This window comes from Moschus berezovskii, chromosome 13 (assembly GCF_049115385.1).
Source record: "Moschus berezovskii isolate FMDL1 chromosome 13, NW_MosBer_1.0, whole genome shotgun sequence".
Classification (NCBI taxonomy): Eukaryota; Metazoa; Chordata; class Mammalia; order Artiodactyla; family Moschidae; genus Moschus; species Moschus berezovskii.
The window spans coordinates 75,690,090-75,710,437 of NC_142472.1; the positions used below are offsets into that span (position 1 = coordinate 75,690,090).

The 20,348-nt window shown below is 38.1% G+C and overlaps 1 protein-coding gene across 8 annotated transcripts in view; it reads right to left on the bottom strand.

Moving 5' to 3' along the window:
* Positions 1–20,348, bottom strand: part of NAA16 (N-alpha-acetyltransferase 16, NatA auxiliary subunit) — a 72,110-nt gene that overhangs the window by 14,019 nt on the left and 37,743 nt on the right. For 4 of the 8 annotated variants that reach the window (XM_088842781.1, XM_088842783.1, XM_088842782.1 and 1 more), the window contains 6 exons: positions 6,396–6,468; positions 4,153–4,322; positions 3,281–3,433; positions 1,301–1,484; positions 1,111–1,168; positions 657–774 (listed from right to left, as the gene is read on the bottom strand). In XM_088842781.1, coding sequence (XP_088698907.1) covers positions 657–774; positions 1,111–1,168; positions 1,301–1,484; positions 3,281–3,433; positions 4,153–4,322; positions 6,396–6,468 — 756 coding nt within the window. The remainder of the gene's footprint in view (positions 1–656; positions 775–1,110; positions 1,169–1,300; positions 1,485–3,280; positions 3,434–4,152; positions 4,323–6,395; positions 6,469–20,348) is intronic. The other 4 variants (XM_088842787.1, XM_088842785.1, XM_088842784.1 and 1 more) reach the window with 2 other exon arrangements.

The following is a 20,348-nucleotide window of genomic DNA, read 5'->3' on the forward strand; positions in this document are numbered from 1 at the left end:
ATATCTAAGTGAAACTTAGTAATGGAAGAGCTAGTAATCATCGTCTAACAATTGTTTAATAAAAAAACATTAAAAAGAATAAAGTAGTCACTAATGGTAGGAGGAATGGGACTAGAGATGGAGAAGTTCCCAATGATCCCAAGCTGTTGAAATCTGACTTCCACAGAAAGTCTGATCAATTCTAATTACAGACGTGCTGGAACAGCTGATACATAAGTGCCAAGCAACGGTTCCCTGAGAATGTTCTGGGTAACAGAAACGCATCTTTCCTTAGTAATGAGCAGAATGCTTTTAAAGTGGCAATTGTCTAGGATGTCAAAACAAGCTAGTGATCTATGATTTGGTCACAGAAATCAGAGCTTGAAACTTAGGATGCTTGGATATTGCCTGAATATTTCACATATCATCCAAAGGCTTTATAGTTTCCGAGAAGATGAGAAGAGTTTTCCCCAGCAATCAGCCATCAAGTTTAGGCTTAAAAAGCAAAGAACAAAGCAAAAGCTACACTATTTCTGAAAGGGCTCTAACGGAATCTTAGTTCCAGTTCCCAAACTAAGCCACCCCCTAAGAGGTCCAGCCTTCTTTTGGGCAACGTCACAACGTTCACATGGGGAAGAAGGCCAAAGTGGCTGCCAGGGTGCAGACCGCAGGCTCACCTGACTGCGCCAGCTCAGGACGGGACTGCCGAGTGACCCCTGGCTGGAGGCTGCTGAGGCCTGCCTCGGGGGTGCATGGTGGCTCTTTTCCTCCCGTGGTCCATTTGGAAGGAGAGTGCTTCAGAGATGACAAAGAACAGGAAAACAAAAATTCACACACAAGGAAAAGAAAAGTCCCCCTTACTAAGGCACATCGCACACATGATCCTAGCAAGTCATAACATAAGCCTGTAAGCCAGCCACACCTTGGGTACAAAAGTGCTGAAGGTGAGAACAAACATCCTGGGAAGACACCCTGGAGAGAGGCTGACTACAGAGCAGATCCTGACAGAGAGCAGAAAGAGGTGGCCCTCGGCTTGTACATCTTTCCAGGCTGGGGATGAAAATCAAGTAATGGCCCAATCAGAAGAGAGAAATTTTGAGTATATGTTAGTAATAGCAACAATTACTTAACTAATCCTTCTCTTCTTGCTTCAGACAAAAATATGCAGACATGTCTACCTCATTACCACCTAAGGATCCAAAGAAAGGAATCATTTATTCACAATTTCTGAATGTCTGAAAGGCTAAAGATCGAGAATTTTTTCACAGTGAAGCTTTCCAAAGTCGTTAGAAGAGGTAGATGAGCCCTTGTAGAAATCTACCTGCTTTTCTGGTCACCTTACAGGAGAAAAACGAAGCCCACTCGTGTTGACTTACCCTCTCTACTTGATGGCACTTTCTCAAAGCATCCCCGTACCGCCCCAGTCGCTGGTAAGCGGAGATGCACTCCGTCTGAAACCACATGCACTGCATCTCATTCAGGCTCTCCATGGCAGACGCCCCTTCCTGAAACGGAAGCAGTCAAATAAAGGAAGCAAACAACACAAGAGAGCCTAAAACCCCCGTCTTCCCTTTACAACAATGTCTATGAGGATTACGGTGACAATAAGGAGCAGTGACAAGTTATATAATAAACACATCAATATGATTCCAAAAGGCTCCTCCTACCAACTTAAAACTCTATGTCTTATTTACCCAGCTCTCTTGAGACAGTCAACAACCTACACAGAAAAGACTACAGGTTACTGAAGCTAAGTTTTAAACACCAAAGCTTTTATTTAACCTATTTAAGACAGGGATCCTATGAAGCACTGCCTATCGTTTGTCTATTAAGCAAAAGCCACTTAATCTTTTCCTTTCTGACTTAGGATTACTGCTATTTACAGCACTGTTTTCAAATCTCTTCACAGTAGCTTCAAGCCCGCTTTTCAGTTTTGCACGTCTCCTTCCTCCACATCAAGCCATCAGTTGTCACTTCCTTTCACAACTATGTCTATGAGGGTTATTATGACAATAAGGAGCAGTAGTGAATTAAATAATAATACATTAAAGTTTTTTTAAATAAAAAGAATAGTCGTGAATTCAGGCTCCGTGTGTTTTTACAGGAGAACGCAAAGCTCAGAGTACCTGGTTTCAGTGCAGCGACAATGGAGCTTTGTCACAATTCAGAACAGCTATTTAAAGTGTATTTTATGTGACCCCAAGAATGACAGCAAAGATATGGGTATATTTACATAAGTTTAGTTCTTCATTTCTTTTATCCACTGTTTAAGTTATCAGTTTAATTTTCAGAATTCTCATTGAAAGTATAAAAACTAGTTATCTCTGGGTAAATAAAATTATGGTGGTATTTTATGGCTACAGATATTCCATCATTTGATAACTACATACATTTATAAGAAATCTACCATATTTTTCATTTCAAAACTTTACCAACTAGAACTATTCAACCTGCCTCAGCAACTCTACGAATACTATAAACCGAAAAATCTGCAGGAAGGAGACAGGAGCACTTCACGTACGCATTACAGAGCAGACATAAACTGACAGTGAGGTCAGCAGCAGCCCTCCTCCCCCAGCTCACTGTTACCCACCACCATTAGGGACACGCCCGGCCAGCGAAGCAGTGTGGACAAACTAGCAAGCTCTCCACACGGCACAGCAACCTGTCAAGAGGGGATGACTGCAGGCAATTACGATGAGCAAGTTGAGCCCCAGACTTTGGGAACTACTTTCCTCACACAGCTGAGCTTTCCCCTTCTTTCTCATCCTCCTGGGTCTTTTCAGACATGTCCGAGCTGGCTGTGGTTTGCTGCGTGGGTGTTTTGTTGTTGCTGTTTTTTAAACCACTGAACTTATTTCATTAAATATCCTCATTTCTAACCGTACTTTGCTTCTCATCTCTACACGGCTTCCCAGATGGCTCAGTGGTAAAGAATCTGCCTTGAAACGCAGGAGATGGATTTCGATCCCTGGGTCAGGAAGATCCCCTGGAGAAGGAAATGACAACCCACTCCAGCATTCTTGCCTGGAAAAGCCCATGGACAGAGGAGCCCAGCAGGCTACAGTCTATAGGGCTGCACAGAGTCAGACATGACTGAAGAGACTAAGCATACACACACCAGAAGCACATGCACACTCGTCAACCACAGTAAGAAATCATACTTAGGATATGAACTAAACAAGATTAAAAAAATGGCAACAAAAGTGAATTCCGAGGAACTATAGCAGCAAACTTCACACATCGCCAGAGAATTCAAGTTTAATTTTACTAACTCAGACAATGACATGCTATTTCTTACCCTTGTGAACTTGGAGCACGTTTCCTCTGCTTCTTTTATCATATTTGCCCGAAGCATATACTTTGCACATTTGGAATTGATGAATCTATCAGCCGTATCCAAAGACTGAGCTTCATCCATCCAACTGACAGCTTCTCTGAGATTACCCATATGCTTTAAGAGATGAAAGTATTAAAGACATCACTGTTATGATTAAGAGAATATGGGTACGATACAACATAAAAAGTTCTTAAAGACAAATTAGAAATGTTACATTTCTGTCAAATCTATCTAGAAATTTTTAGATACATTAAAATTCATACTTACTAAGAGCTGAAAGAAACAATTAATACTGACTACATGACTATGCAACATAAAACTCCTTAGGATTATTAGCGTATTGGGAATAATCAGGGTGCCCTAAAGTTATCTCCACACAGAAAGAACTCCATGGGTCCTTCAGTTCAGTTCAGTTCGGTTCAGTCGCTCAGTCGTGTCCGACTCTCTGCGACCCCATGAATCACAGCACGCCAGGCCTCCCTGTCCATCACCAACTCCCGGAGTTCACTCAAACTCATGTCCATCGAGTCAGTGATGCCATCCAGCCATCTCATTCTCCGTCGTCCCCTTCTCCTCCCATCCCCAACCCCTCCCAGTGAGTCAACTCGTCGCATGAGGTGGCCAAAGTATTGCAGTTTCAGCTTTAGCATCAGTCCTTCCAATGAACACCCAGGATTGATCTCCTTTAGAATGGACTGGTTGGATCTCCTTGCAGTACAAGGGACTCTCAAGAGTCTTCTCCAGCACCACAGTTCAAAAGCATCAATTCTAGGCATGGGTCCTTAAAATGACCAAATTCTTCAACTATTCAAAAAACATGACCAAGATTTTACCTTGTAAATTTTTGCTTTCATATAGAATAATTCTATTAGAGTTGGAGTGCTAGCAATTGCAGCATTAATATAATCCAAAGCCAAAGAATACTGCCCAAGGTTATCAAAGTGCTGTGCCAGGAAGTAATGAACCCAGAGTAGTGTCGTTGGGGGTTCCTTCTCCCCATTCTCTGCAATCAAACAAACATAAAATTATTATAAGGAATGAGGCAAAGTGAAGCAATTCGCTTTCTTTCTCCCAATGCATAATGAAATCAATAACTGTTACAATAAAAATCCAGTAAAAATGACCAATTTCAACAGAAAGAGATACAACCTCCAGTCACAAAGTTGAGAAAGCAGCAGCCAAGCAGAGGAATGATGCTGGTTTCACAAGCTTCTACCCACACCTCACGCCAAAGAAACAGTCTGGGAAGAAGAGGCAGATCAACCTAATTCTATGAATTCTCAGGCAGACAGCATTAAGGCAGCAGGTCCGGGAAAAGCCAAGGAAAATAGCCTGGAGAAGACATGTTCCTAACCACCACGGTAAAACTTCCACAGAGGCAAGAACTGCCAGGGCTTACGTGGCTCGTCCAGGCCTCAACACAGACCAGGGAAACCCAAAGTTGAAGGGTATCAGGAGGGTACACTCTTGACAAGATGGTCACAAACAACCATCTGACCTCTATCTGGCTCCCCATTCTGTGCCCTGAAACCACAGAAGAATAAACAAGAAATACCAAGCTCTCAAAATGGGTATCAGAAAGGAAGACACACAGGTACAAAACAAGGTAGGAAGAGCAGAAAGGAGAATTTACTCATGTTACCTCAGAAGACAAGAAGGTCTCCTAGACTAGCTGACCAAATGAAATGACATGCAAACACACAAATTAACATAAATTAAGACACAAATAATAAATATAAGCAAAGAGCCAAGCATTATCTTGCTCCTCTCATATACACTGTCAGGAGGGATCAAATATCTGAGGGGGAAAAGTTCTTTACAAGAACTCCAGCTAGTATTAATAAATGCAGAAGGAATGATGATCAGAAATAAGGGATCAAGGCAATTTTTGCAGTGGCTGCAAAAATCATCAGGTAAATGACCAATAAGAAACACTGCATGGCCAGATTAGGCTGACAAACATTTGAATTCTGATGAATCTTAGTTTCACAAAAAGACAATCAGAATGTCTTCGGCCTTCAGATGTGCTATAACAGGAAGTTCAAGGTGTCACCTATGAAGTATTCACATGGAACCCAAATCTAATCAAGCCTATAAACCCTCCCCAGAGGAACAGAGCTCAGGACTCTGTGCTTCCATTGCAGGGGCAAGGGTTCAGTTCCTGGTCGGAAACTAAGATCTTGTATGTGTGCAGCACAACATGCAAGACAGGAAAAAAAGCGCCTACAAATCTAACGAAGTCTGTAAGAAATACAGATGACAGCAAGATGTATTAAACGCTACCATGAGGAGACAATCGGCGAAATTCAAAGCACGCTGCCTTCCACGAGATAAATGACCTTTCAACAGACAGTCTTTAAAAAAGGGGAGAAAGAAGGACAGGACAGTACCACCAAGATTAAAGGAATATCAGAAACATAAACAAATGTAAACTGTGGACCTAAGTTGGATCCAGACTTAAAGAAACCAATTATACATTTTTTAAAATAATCAGGAAAGTCTGTATGTGGACTAGGTATTAAGATATGTGGTATGAGAGTTACTTTTGTGGAAGACACACTAGGGCTTCCCCCGTGGCTCAGCAGTAAAGAATCCACATGCAATGCAGGAGTTGCGGGTTCGATCCGTGGGTCAGAAGATCCCCTGGAGGAGGGCATGGCAAACCACTCCAGTATTTTTGCCTGGAAAATCCCATGGACAGAGAAGACTGGCAGGCTACAGTCCATGGGGTCGCAAAGAGTCGGACACAACTGAGCACATGAACACAAAAGGAGAAAGAACAAAAAACTAGGAATTCAGGAAAACTACATCTTAACATTAACTACTGGATCTTGGTCAAGCTACTCAACCACTTGAATCAGTTTACTCATATTAAAATGGGGTTAACTCCCACTTCACAAGGTTATGGAAAGTTTTAATTACTTTAGATTGCAAGTGCTCTTCTCATTTCATTCACTAATTAAAAAACTAGAGAACAGCTATCATGTAGCACATAATGAACATAATTTTACTGTAAGTGATTAAAAATGGACTGAAATGAGTAATCAAATTTCAACTCAATATAATGTAAACTTACCATAAGGGCTAAAAAAGTCACACGTTTTAAGAGAGGTTTCGTAATTAGTAACAAGCTCCTGGATTATGGAAACCTGTTAAAGAAACATAGTTTTAAAATTTTTAAACCTTTTATTAACGTATTTTATTTATTATGGATTAAATTAGATTTGGAAACAATATACAGTGTATTTCAGAACAATAAGTTAACTATAAACTGAGATGCCTGCTTTCCCCACCTCCACCCTCCATGTTGGAGCGGAAATGAGAAAAACACAGAAAATGTACTGCTCTCTCTATTAATAGTAAACAGAATCTCAATAATTAGTTTCAAATAATGAAACTAATAGACAAATTATCACTAGTTACTACACACTCCTTTTTGGCCAATGAACACACCTGTATAATTTATTAACAGTTTATCACTTTTTGCTTCCCACTGTTACAGGGTGAAGTTGTAAGCCATTATACTCTCAGATTTTCTAAAACATCAATACAAAAAAAAGTCAAGTGAAATAATGTAAACTACACAGTGAGTTGATGGAAGAAGTAAACTTGTAATTAAATGTTTAAACTCTGTTTTCAGTGATCATTTTAATAAATTTTCATTCCAATGCTATACTTAGGTAGGACTAAAATATCATAAGCTACACTGCAAACATGCTATGCCCAGAAAGTACAAAAGAAAAGTGACATGAATTAGAAGTGGCAGGAAAAAAGAAGCTTCTATGTAGTTGGTTTTAAATGTCTGTTGATGTTACCTGTTCAGAATGCATCAGAAAATATAGCCATCTTATTTATGAACTTCAGAAAAACAAAGGTCAAAAGTGAAGAAAAACAATTAAAATTTATAACAGTATTTGATCAATATAGTATTATTTTAATACCATCCCACTGACAGCAGTCAAAAAACAAAAGATCAAATTAAAACACTTCTCAGGCCTATATATCTTTCTGATAAGAATACTGCGCTATATGGTGTAATTCTCTCAGATAGAAGGGCAATAAGGAACACGTGGGACAATATATTAACAGTAGGGGAAAATATGTAACATAAAAAAAAAAAAGGAAGAATTTACACTCATTACTGAAAATATGACCAATGGATTAGGGTAGTGGAATATGAATACAGTCTTTTAAAAAAAATGTAACAATAATGCTGTATTATTTAAACAAGATATTTAAAACAAAGATCATTTTAAGGGTCACACAGAGTCGGACACGACTGAAGTGACTTAGCAGCAGCAGCAGCAGACCCATATCTAGTAAGAAGACTGAACAAGAAATCAAAACCTACCAACAAAGAACAGCCCCGGACCCTATGGCTTCAATGGTGAAATCTACTGAACAGTTTAAAAATGAACACCAAACTTTCCCAAAAAACTGAAGTGAAGGGAACACTTCCAAAATCATTCCACAATTACTCTCATACCAAAATCAGAAAAAAACACCACAAGAAAACTACTGACCAATACTCATGATGAACATGGATGCAAATCCTCAACAAAATATAGGCCTTGCAGCAGCAAGCTAAAAGGATCACACACCGTGACCAGGAGGAATTTATCCCTGGGATGCAAGGACGGTGCATCTTAAAAACTGATGAATATACATGCCATGTCAACAAAATGAAGGTAAAACCCCACGTAATTGTATTAATTGCTACAGAAAAAGTGTGTGATGAATTTCACCACTCTCTCATTATAAGAACACTTATCGAACCATGAATAGAAGGAAATTATCTCAATATAATTGATGACAAATATGAAAAACCCACAACGAACATCAGACTCAATGGGGAGAGACTGGAAGTATTTCCATTACTAAGATTAACAACAAGGCAAGGATGCCTGCTTTCATCACATCTACTCAACACAGTTCTGCAAGTCCTACTGCTGGAAGGCAAGAAAAAGAAAGAAAAGGCATCCAGATTGTAAACAAAGAAGTCAAAATTTTTGATGTTTTACAAAAAACCAGCAAGACACAGAAAGTCCATACACAAAAATCAGCTGCACTTTTACACATAAAAAAATCTGAAAAAGAAATTACTAAATCAACTTCATTCACAATAGCATCAAAAAGAATAAAATACTTAGAAATGAACTTAACCAAGGAAGTGGAAATGCTTGTACAATGAAAACTATAAAACACTGCTGAAAAAAATTCAAGATGACATAAATAAATGGAAACACATCCCACATTAATGAACTGGAAATTTTAATTTTATTAAAATATCAATACTACCCAAAGAGACCTATAAACTCAATGCTATCTCCATCAAAATCCCAATGCTTTTTTTCCAGAAATAGACAAGCCCGTTCTAAAATTAAGATTTGGACTCTCAAAGAATCCAAATAGCCAAAACAATCTTTAAAAAGAACAAAACCAAGAAGACTCACTTCTGATTTCAAAACATACTACAAAGTTACAGTAATTTAAAAAAAAAAATACAGTGTGGTATTAGCATAAAGATGGACATAGAGACTAATGGAAAAGAATCTAGAGTCCAGAAACAACGCCCACATTGGTGATTTTTTACAAGAGTGTCAACACCAATCAATGGAGAAATAAAAGTCTTTTCAACAAATGGTATTGGGAAAACTTGATGTGCACACTCAAAAGAATGAAGGTGAACTTAACCTAATTCCACATACAAAAATTAACCCAAAGGATCAAAGACCTAAAACAATGAAACTCTTAGAAGAAAACACAGGACAAAAGCTCCACAGTATCAGGTTTGACAATGATTTCTTGGATATAACACCAAAGGCACAGGGAACAAAAGAAAAAATTGACAAATTGGACTTCACGAAAAGTGAAAAATGTGTTCAAGATGACATCCACCAAATGGCAACCCCTAGAATGGGAGAAAAGATCTGCAAATCATGTCTCTAATAAGAGGTTAGTATCCAAAATACATAGAGAACTAAAATTCAACAACAAAAACCCCATTCAATGTTTGATAAAATACTTAATAAACATTTGTCCAAAGATATACAAACAGCCAGTAAGCACACGAAAAGATTTGCAACACTGCCAGTCATTAAGGAAATCCAAGTCAAAACTATGATGAGATGCCACGTCATACCCAGGAGGATGGCTATCTAAAAACAAACAAAAAACAGAAAACAACTGCAGACAAGGATGTTAAAAAAAAAAAAAAAAAGGAAACTGTGCACTACTGGTGGAAAGTGGTCCAGCTGCTGTGGAAAACAGTATGGCATGCTACAATTCCATTCTCTCCAATCATTCCACCTTCACCCTCTCCCACAGAGTCCCAAAGACTGTTCTAAATGCCTATGTCTCTTTTGCAGTCTCGCATGTATATTATCATAAGTGACCAGTCCAGGTTCGACGCATAAATTTTCCTCTGTTCATTTCTTTGCATTTGTGCTTTTTTAATAAAATTCTTTTTAAAAAAAAAAAAAACAGTATGGCAGTGCCTCAAAAAATCAAAAATAGGATTACCAAATGATCCAGCAATTCTACTTCTGCTATATAGCCAAAAGACTGAAAGAAGATCTCTAAGAAATATTTGTACACCATGAACATAGCACTGCTCATAACTGGCACAACGTGGAAGCAACCCAAATGTGGTAGCGACAGACGGTAGGTATCATTCAGCCATGAAAAGAATTCTGCAATGTGCTACAACTTGGATGAACCTTGAGGACATTATGCAAAAGGAAATAATCTAGTCACAAAAAGACAAATACCATATGATTCCACTTAAATGAGTTACTTAGAGTAGTCACAATCATCAAGCTGTAAAGTTTGTTGCTAGGGGCTGCTGAGTCATTTCAGTCGTGTCCGACTCTGTGTGACCCCACAGACAGAAGCCCACCAGGCTCCCCCGTCCCTGGGATTCTTCAGGCAAGAACACTGGAGTGGGTTGCCATTTCCTTCTCCAATTGCTAGGGGCTAGAGGGAAGGAAAAACAGAGTTACTGTTTAATGGGCACAGAGTTTTATTAATAGTGCCACAAGATAAAAAGAGTTATGGGGATGGATGGTGGTCATGGTTACAAGAAAAGATGAATGTATTTAATACCATTAAATCATACACTGAAAAATGGTCAACATGGTAAACCTTATGTTAAGTGTATTTTGCCACATAAAACAACAAAAGTGATTCAGCGCAATCCTCTGACCATTAATATCATAAATGTTAACATTAGCATGACCTGGTAATTTGTAGACATGCAAATTTCTGAGCAAACCCCACATTTATAGACTCAGAAACTTGAGTCTAGCAACATTTTCAGCAAACCTTCTATAAATAATTCTAATATACCCTAGGGTTTGAGAACTGATTTTTTTAAATGCTGCAATAAGACTACTACTATGAAGCAAAATAAGAAGTAATGGGCATTTTAAAGTCACCAGGACTAATTTCATTCAGACTATGTGTAACTTAAAAAAGACCTTCAGGTTCAACTTAATTTGGCGCTCAACTTATGGAAGCAAAAAGTTTTTCATGAACTTACACTACCATCTACTGGCTGTTACTAAAACTGCAGCTAGAGTAGATTTTTAAGTAAGGATGTACCTTTTTGCATCTCTAGGGCGGAATACATTTTAAAAATCAGTTTTAATAATTTTTAAAAGTACAACAAAATACTGTAAGCTACACATAATAATATTACACTCTTAATAAAGGAGTGCAAATACTACTGAATAAAATAGAATCTCTAGCTTCAGAACTCAAAAACAAGACTTGAGGGAATAAATCAAGGTAATGGAAAGTTCACATGAAATGTTCTAAATAAAAAACTGCAGAGATCACTGTCCTTCCTGGTTTACCTGGCATATATATTGAATCTAAAAAATATGTATTATATTCACTCACTAAGTAATTAACTAAAAAATTCAATTTTCCAAACTTGTCTATGAAAGTTAGTCTGAGTTTTACTGAGGTATAAAGGATCCATTTTACTTCAAGTTTACTTACCATTTACACTGCAATTATACTGCATAATTATATATTCAGTTATATAATTGTTTACCATATAACTACAGTCAGTTGTACACTATAACTGTATATTCAACTTCTTTCTTCTAAAACTTAATAAGTAATGGCTAGTCTTGAAAATAGTATTTCCACTGGCATTTAAAATCAAGAAGTCCAATCTACTCATATTAGGTATCTAATTATCACAATAAAACTTCAAGCCTCAAAATAGTTTAAAATCACACAAAATTCTCTATGAACTGAAAATATTTCAAAGTTCAACCACCTTCTCCTGATTTAAATACTTTCTTCTAACAGTTATATCTGACCAGGATTGTAAAAGCTTTGCTTTTGCTAACCGAATCTAACATGGGCAAATATGACTATTGTAGATAATTTCCCTAAATTACTGACTGCCCTTAACCAGCTTTTCTTATATATGAGTTAAAAGAATTCTTTATTAACCTTAAAGCAAAGTCCTACAAAACATACATGACACACAATTTTTCACAGTATAAATACAGATCGAGTTTAAAATGTTACTGTAAAACATGAAAGCCACTGAAACTGTCTTTTCAAATTTTTTTAATCCAAATGAGAAAACCAAGCACAACAGTTTATCAACAAGGACCAAAACTGGATTAATTTATAATGAATATACAATTAACATAAGGGACAATTTTGGTCCCCAAGCAGCTAGCTAAACTGTCCAAGAACTGTGACACTAAAATGACACTAACTTCTTGCAGACATGACCTCTGAAGGAGTAAGGATGGTGAGAGAGCTGAAATCTTCTCTGAACCAAGAACTTTACAAACTTTATCATGTAATTAAAACACACATCAACTCTTTCAGTATTAATTGCTCCAATTTTATGATCCAGAAACAGATTCAGGTAGCTGCTCACGCAAATACGTGATGGAGTCAGGATTCCACACCAGGCTTGACTCCACAGCAATGCTCTTTTCCCTATACCAGTATTTCCGAAAGGGTGACCACACAGCTAATTCACCAACCGAAACTTTTATAGTTAGATTTTAATATTAGATTTTTACTTTATCAGTATAAAAACTGTATTAACACAAATCTGGCTTTTATGAAAGACAAAAAAAGTAATCAAATTTGGTGAAAAATACTAAATAAATAACACTGTAGTGGTTACATAGATTTGGCAAAAATTGTGAAAGGGATTAATAAATAAGTTGACATGATACTATACTAAGACATTTTCCTAGGTAGGAAAAGTACTTGCTTTTATTTTCCTCTCCCAAAATTTAACTGCTTTTAAACAAGAAATGAATTCATGAAGGTCATTACAATTAACGGTTGATCAGCATATCTGAAAAATACTAACTCTGACTCTGTTGCTGCTGCAAATAATGCCTTTTGGAATTTTTAACGACAGAATTTTTTTCCTTTAGTGAGAAATCCAGGATTCTAAGAAATATTGTTTTTTTAAAATCCTTTTTTCAGAGATGCTGTATTTGCAATAATTACTGCAAAAGGGGGAAAAGGCTATTTTAGGTGTTGTGAGCTAGCTGTTGCCACAGAGAGAACCAGTGACCATAAGATCTGCAGAGTTAGATAAAAGGGCTTTTATAAGAGGAGTGGACAGAGCTAGAAAGAGCCTGGTGTGGGGAAGCGGGATAAGAGGACAGCAAATAGCACCGTGTTTTATTCTGACACCAGCCTCTTCTCCAGGAGAGACCCAGGAATAGGGGCTGTCTGCTGTCTCAGACTGAGAGCAGGCTCAAGTTCAGGGACCTCCTCCTGGCCATGACCCTTTACAGTCACCACCTACACCAAAGCAACTCCCCTCTTTCTGTTTTCTTCTCTTCCTCCTCAGTCTGCAGAATCTAAGAAATATTCTTAATGCGGTTCTTCTATTATTTGGAGCATCTAAGAAAAAATCCCTTATACTGCCCTTAAGTACAAATCAAACTCTTGCTTTCCTTGGTAATTACTCCCATATATAGTCTTCTGAAACACCTAGTTTTCCAGAAGTATATGGGAAATGAAGCATTTCTGGAATCATTCTGCTTGACCATTAACTGTGATGTCATTTTTATAATGATGACAGAACTCTAATTATTTTTACAATGCTGCTCAGCTTCATTTTCTCCCCTAACTTACCTTCACAATTAGTTAGTAAATAGATATAAAACTCAATTTTATACCCACCTGAGTTAGTTCAAAAGAAAGGAACAAAGATACCTTAGAGACAATATATTCCAGGATCAACATCTAGTTCCCTCCCACCTCCAGCAACAAATTATAGGTGTTTCCCAGTAACCAGAGCCAAACAATTCAGTACTTTCCACAAAAATATTTCAACAATGTTCATGATGATTCTCTTTCTTCACTGAACAGGCCAAGTGTTCTGTACCTCTTTGGGCCTACTGTCATCGGTTTCCAAAGGTCACAAATACCTCAACAGGTCCTTCAGCTGAATGAGGATCCTGACATATTTTCACAGTTATGGGCAGATTTAACACAGGAAAGAAAGGCTGTCTTGGAAGCAGCCTGCCTTCCCTTCCTGTGTATGGACAGCCATGCATTTTCTGTTGAGACAGCTGCGCTTCACCAGTCTGTCTCATCAAGCACTCAGTTTCCATGTTCTCACTCATGTTCAGCGCACCTACGCACCGACGTCCAGCTTCAACGGAATCAAATGGACCTGTAACAACCCATGCAAACCGTGATGATTCACTGCGTTCACTCAAGAGTCTGAAACAGTGAACTGCTACAGAAGGAAACTGCCAGGTACTCTGCTCTATAGGTGAAAATGCAAGATCAGAATTAATTTCCACCTCTTACCAGCGTCATCTTGGTTTCTTTCAAAACCCCCCCAAAATATTTTTCAAGTATATGTTGTAACCTTGAATTTATCCTTCAACTAAAAATAAAGAAATTTTTTTTAAAAATTGCAAAAAGATGAACAAATTAAACATAAAACCAGCAGAAGTAAGGATATAATAAAGATCAGATTTGAAGACTAGTGGAAAAGAAAACAGAGAGAGGGATCAACAAATTGAAAACTTGGGCTTCAGAAAAGACTGACAAAACTGGCTAGCCTTTAGTTACACTGACCAAGAAAAAAAGACTGAAGCTATTAAAACTAGGAATCAAAGACACTACTTATTACTGACTTCATAGAAGTAAAATGATTATAAAGAAATATGATGAACAATTATATGCTAATATTGGATCATTTAAGTGGACAAACTTCTAGAAAAACAAATCTCAGAAGCCAAATAAGAAGAAATAGAAATTAATCAATAATAAACAAACAGCTGAAACAAGTAATCAAAAACAACCCACAAAGAAAAGTGCAGCCCCAGACAGCTTCACTGGTAAATGTTACCAAATATTTAACACCAACACCAATCTTCACAAATTTCTCAAAAAAAGAAAAAAAGAGAGAAAATTTCCCACTCATTATAAAGTCATTATTACCCTGACATATCAAAGCCAGACAAAGACATTACAAGAAAACTACACAGTATTTGTTAGAAATTCGGACACAAAAATCCTTTATGGAACTCTAGCAAGTTGAACCTGAAGTGAAGTCGCTCAGTCATCTCCAACTCTTTGCAACCCCATGGACTGTACTCCCCCAGACTCCCTCGTCCATGGGAGTTTCCAGACAAGAATACTGGAGTGGGTTGCCATTTCCTTCTCTAGGGATCTTCCTGACCCAGGGATCAAACTCAGGTCTCCTGCATTACAGGCAGACTCTTTACCATCTGAGCCACCAGAGAATCCCAAATGCAGGAGACCCCGATTTGATTCCTAGGTCTGGAGGATCCGCTGGAGAAGAGATAGGCTACCCACTTCAGTATTCCTGGGCTCCCCTTGTGGCTCAGCTGGTAAAGAATCTGCCTCCAATTCGGGAGATCAGGATTCAATACCTGGATTGGGAAGATCTCCTGGAGAAGGGAAAGGCTACCCACTCCAGTATTTCGGCCTGGAAAATTCCATAGAGTCACAAAGAGTCGGGACACGACTGGGCAATTTTCACTTTCAAATTGAACCTAGCAACACAGTGGGTTTTATCACACTAATGCAAAGTTGTTTAACATCTGAAAATCAATTACTGTATGACATAATTATCAATAGAATAAAAAATAAACACATGATCATCTCAATAAACATAGAAAAAGAATTTGATAAAATTCAACACCCTTTCAAAACAAAAATGTTCAACAAACCCAAAGTAGGAAGGAACTTCCTCAACATCATAAACAGCATATACAAACATATCCAGAGTTAAAACAATATTTAATGGAGAAAGACTAGAAGCATTCCCATTGAGACCAAGAACAAGACAAAAATGTCAATTCTTATAATTTCTATTCAACATATATTGGGGGTTCCAGATAGGACAAGTAGTCCAAAAAATAAATAAAAGGGATACTAACTATAAAGGAAGAAATAAAACTTTCTATCTGCACATGACAGGAATTCATTATACCAACTGTAACAACTAGTAAACAGACTTATCAAGGCTGCAGAATATAACAAAAATATAAAAAAATCTTACTAGCAAGAAAAAAAAACAAACCTGAAAAATTAAATTAAGAAAATAATCTCAATCCAAAGAACACAAGAACACTAATCCAAAAAGACAGATGCACCTTCTACGTTCACTGCAGGATTATTTACAATAACCAAAATATGGAAACACCTTAGATGTCCATCAGTGGATAAATGGATAAAGATGTGGTATGGACTCTCCTCAGCCACAAAAAAGAATGACATCTTACCATTTGCCACAACAAGGATGGACCTCAACAGTGTTATGCTAAGTGAAGTAAGTCAGAGAGGGACAAATGTCACATGATTTCACTCACACACAGACTCTTAAAAAAAAGAACAAGATAAAACAAAAACTGATAGATTCACAGACTGGAGAGGGACAGGGAGTTGGGGGTGAGTGTAGAGTGGGTGAAGGGGCTCAACTGTGAGCTGATGGGTGGCAACTAGGCTTGTAGCGGTGAACAAAGTACAGTGTACACAGATGTCAAATTGCAACTGGCTCTATGTAAGTTTCAACATGTGCACCTGAAAATTATAAATTTCCCATAATGGAAATTCCCAAAGTGATCTACAGATTCAAAGCAATCCCTATAAAATCCCAGCTGGCCTCTCTGTAGAAGCTGAAAAACTGATCCTAAAATTCAAATAAAAATAAATCCTTAATGGCCAAAAGAAGATTTAAAAAAAAGAACAAACAAGGAATATTCACACTTCCTAATTTAAAAAACTACCTGAAAGCTATAGTAAACAAGACAGTGTGATACAGCCCAAGGGTAGACATACAGAGAGCCCAGAAATGAACCCTCACATTCATGGTCTATTTATTTACAACAAGGTTATCTAGCCTTTCAAGGGGAAAAAAAAAAGTAAATGGTGATAGGAAACTAGACAGACAATGCAAAAGAATAAGGCTGGACTCCCATCTCACATCATATACAAAAATGAACACAGAATGAATCAGACTTTAATATAAGAACCAAAAGTACAAACCCAGGAGTAAACATGTATAGATCTTCACGACCCCAAATTTGGACATGGTTTCTTAATATACAACACAAAAGCACAAAAGATAAAATGGGGTTTATCAAGACACTTTCAAGAAAGTAAAAAGACAATCCACAGAAGAACAGAAAATATTTTCAAATATTTATTATTTCAAATATCATATGTCAGATAAGAAACCTGTTTCTAGGATACATTTAAAAACTTAAAATTAATAATAAAAAAATAAATAACCCAATTAAAAACTGGGCAAAGAACCTGAATTGACATTTCTCCAAGGAAGATATACAAATGGCCAACAAGCACTTGAAAAAATGCTTAAAATCATCAGTCATCAGGGAAATGCAAACCAAACCCACAAGGAGATAGCACTTCACACCCACCAGGATGCAGGTCACAATCAGATATCATATAGTAACAAGCGGACTGCTGGTGAGGATGTGCAGAAATCAGAACACTAATAAACCGCTTGTTGGAATGTAAAACGGTAGCAGCACATTGGGAAAGAGCCTGACAGTTTTTAAAAAGTTTAAACATGGAGTTAGCATTTGACCAAGCAATTCCACTACTGGAGTATATACACCCAAAAGAAATGAAAACGTGTACATGCAAAAAACTTTACACAAATATTCATAGCAATATGGGTACTAACCAAAAGAGACAAACAACCAAAATGTCCATCAACTGATAGATAAAATGCTCTATAGCCATACAATGGGACATTATTTAGACATAAAAGGAGAAGTACTCATGTTACCACATGGATGAAAATATTTATGCTAAGTATAAGACACCAGAGAGAGAAAAAACCACGGTTTGATTCCGTTTGTATGAAATACTCAGAACAGACAAATCCATAAACAGAAAGTAGACTAGTGGCTGCCTGATTGGGGGAGTGGGAGTGGGCAAATATGAATGGGAGGTTTCTAAAATTATCATGGTGATGGTTAGAAAACTCTGAATATACTAAAAATCAGTGAATCTGTAAGCTTCAAATACGTCAGTTTTATGGTATGAGAACTGTATCTCAACAAAGCTATTAACAGGGGGGTAAGCTACTGACGGAGAAGGCAATGGCAAGCCACTTCAGTATTCTTGCCTAGAAAATCCCATGGATGGAGGAGCCTGGTAGGCTGCAGTCCGTGGGGTCGCTAAGGGTCGGACACGACTGAGCGACTTCACTTTCACTTTTCACTTTCACACATTGGAGAAGGAAATGGCAACCCACTCCAGTGTTCTTGCCTGGAGAATCCCAGGGACAGGGGAGCCTGGTGGGCTTCCGTCTATGGGGTCACACAGAGTCAGACACGACTGAAGTGACTTAGCAGCAGCAGCAGTAAGCTACTGACCCCTGAGCGGGAGAGCCCAAGGACACTGCTATATACCCTACAATACACAGGACAGTCCCCTAACAAAGGATTGTCTAGCCCAATATGCTGATGATGCAATTCTTCCCTATAAGGGGCTGTCCTCTGGATTGCAGAATGTTTACCATCATCCCAGGGCTCTACCAATGTGAGGTGTCGAGCAGCACACCGCCACCACAGTGACAAGTCTCCAGACACCGCAAAAGGCCCCTGGAAGCCTAACTCCCTTCCCGTCCCACCCTGTGAAGCAGTGCTAGAGACGAAGAAGACTTTCCAAATGTTTAAAACAACAGATGAAATTCTACAACAGAAATAAAGATCAACAAATCTGGTTACATTAAAGTTTAGCTTATTTATATTTAAAAGAAAAAAATCTCCTGAGAAATGCAAACACAAGAAAATATTTAACACTGTCTAAGACGCTTACTCCTTGGAAGGAAAGTTATGACCAACCTACACAGCATATTAAAATGCAGAGACATTACTTTGCCAACCAAGGTCCATCTAGTCAAGGCTACGGTTTTTCCAGTTGTCATGTATGGATGTGAGAGTTGGACTGTGAAGAAAGCTGATCGCCGAAGAATTGATGCTTTTGAACTGTGGTGCTGGAGAAGACTCTTGAGAGTCCCTTGGACTGCAAGGAGATCCAACCAGTCCATTCTAAAGGAGATCAATCCTGGGTGTTCATTGGAAGGACTGATGCTAAAGCTAAAACTGCAATACTTTGGCCACCTCATGCGAATAGCTGACTCACTGGAAAAGACTCTGATGCTGGGAGTGATTGGGGGCGGGAAGAGACAGGGACGACAGAGAATGAGATGGCTGGATGGCATCACCGACTCGATGGACATGAGTTTGAGTGAACTCCGGGAGTTGGTGATGGACAGGGAGGCCTGGCGTGCTGTGGTTCATGGGGTCGCGGAGAGTCGGACACGACTGAGCGACTGAACTGAAGTGAATGCTGGTGAGGAAATAGTGAACCTCTCACACCCCTTTGCTACTGGCGATACAAACTGACGTGCACAGCCTTACAGAAATCAATACATCAGTGTTTACCAAGAATAACAGAGTGTTCATACTTTCTACCCATTAACTTATTCTGAGAATTTATGGGGGGAAAATCCTAAGTAAAAACTATGTGTACAAAGACATTTTTTATTAGCAAAGTTCAATAACTAGAGGTATGATTTTGATAAAAGACTCTGCTGTCAGGAAAAAGAAGATATCAAAGACTATACAATAAGACATGAAGTGCCTGTGAAATTGCTAGGTGGAAAAACAAAATTTTTATGGTCAAAATTACTATAGCTACATATATACATCACAAATAAATTCACAGGGAAAAAATTTGGAAAGGAATTACATGAAAATTGCTCTTAAATTGTGCATTCACAGTTTAAAATGCTGGAGACATTTTGAAAACACTTTTCTACAACTGTATTATATCCTAAGCTACCTTTCAAATGCTATCTGTTATTTCCATGGTACCCGTCATGGATTATTTTTTAGTCTTGGAATTTTACAAATTAAAACAATTGTAATTGTTCATCAACCTTAACCTCTTTGAAATCCTTCAAGAGTAAAAAACGCATCCCTAGGGGCTTCCCTGGTGGCTCAAAGGTAAAGAATCCACCTGCCAATGCAGGGAAAACAGATTTGATCCTTGATCTGGTAAGATCCCACATGCCTGGGAGCAACTAAGCCCAGAGCCACGACTACTGAGCCTGTGCCTGGGAGCCACAACTATTAAGCCCAAGCACCCCAGGGCTTGTGCTCCGCAACAAAAGAAGCCACAACAATGAAGAGTCCAAGCACTGCAAGGGAAGAGTAGCCCCCAACCCCCCTACAATTAGAGAAAAGCCCATGCAGCAAGGAAGACTCAGCACAGTCAAAAATAAATAATTTTTTTAAAGTTTATTAAATAAAAAAATGCAGCCCTTGCTAAAAACAGGACTCACTGCTGATTAGAAATATGTAAATTTTAAAAATGCCCTTTTGAGTAATCACAAATATATGCAGCCAAAATGATTTGAGGAGGATTTCCCATACTTGTACACTTTTACTAAGTTCTGACAACTTAAACTCAAATTTCTGCATTGTAATTCAAACATCAAAAA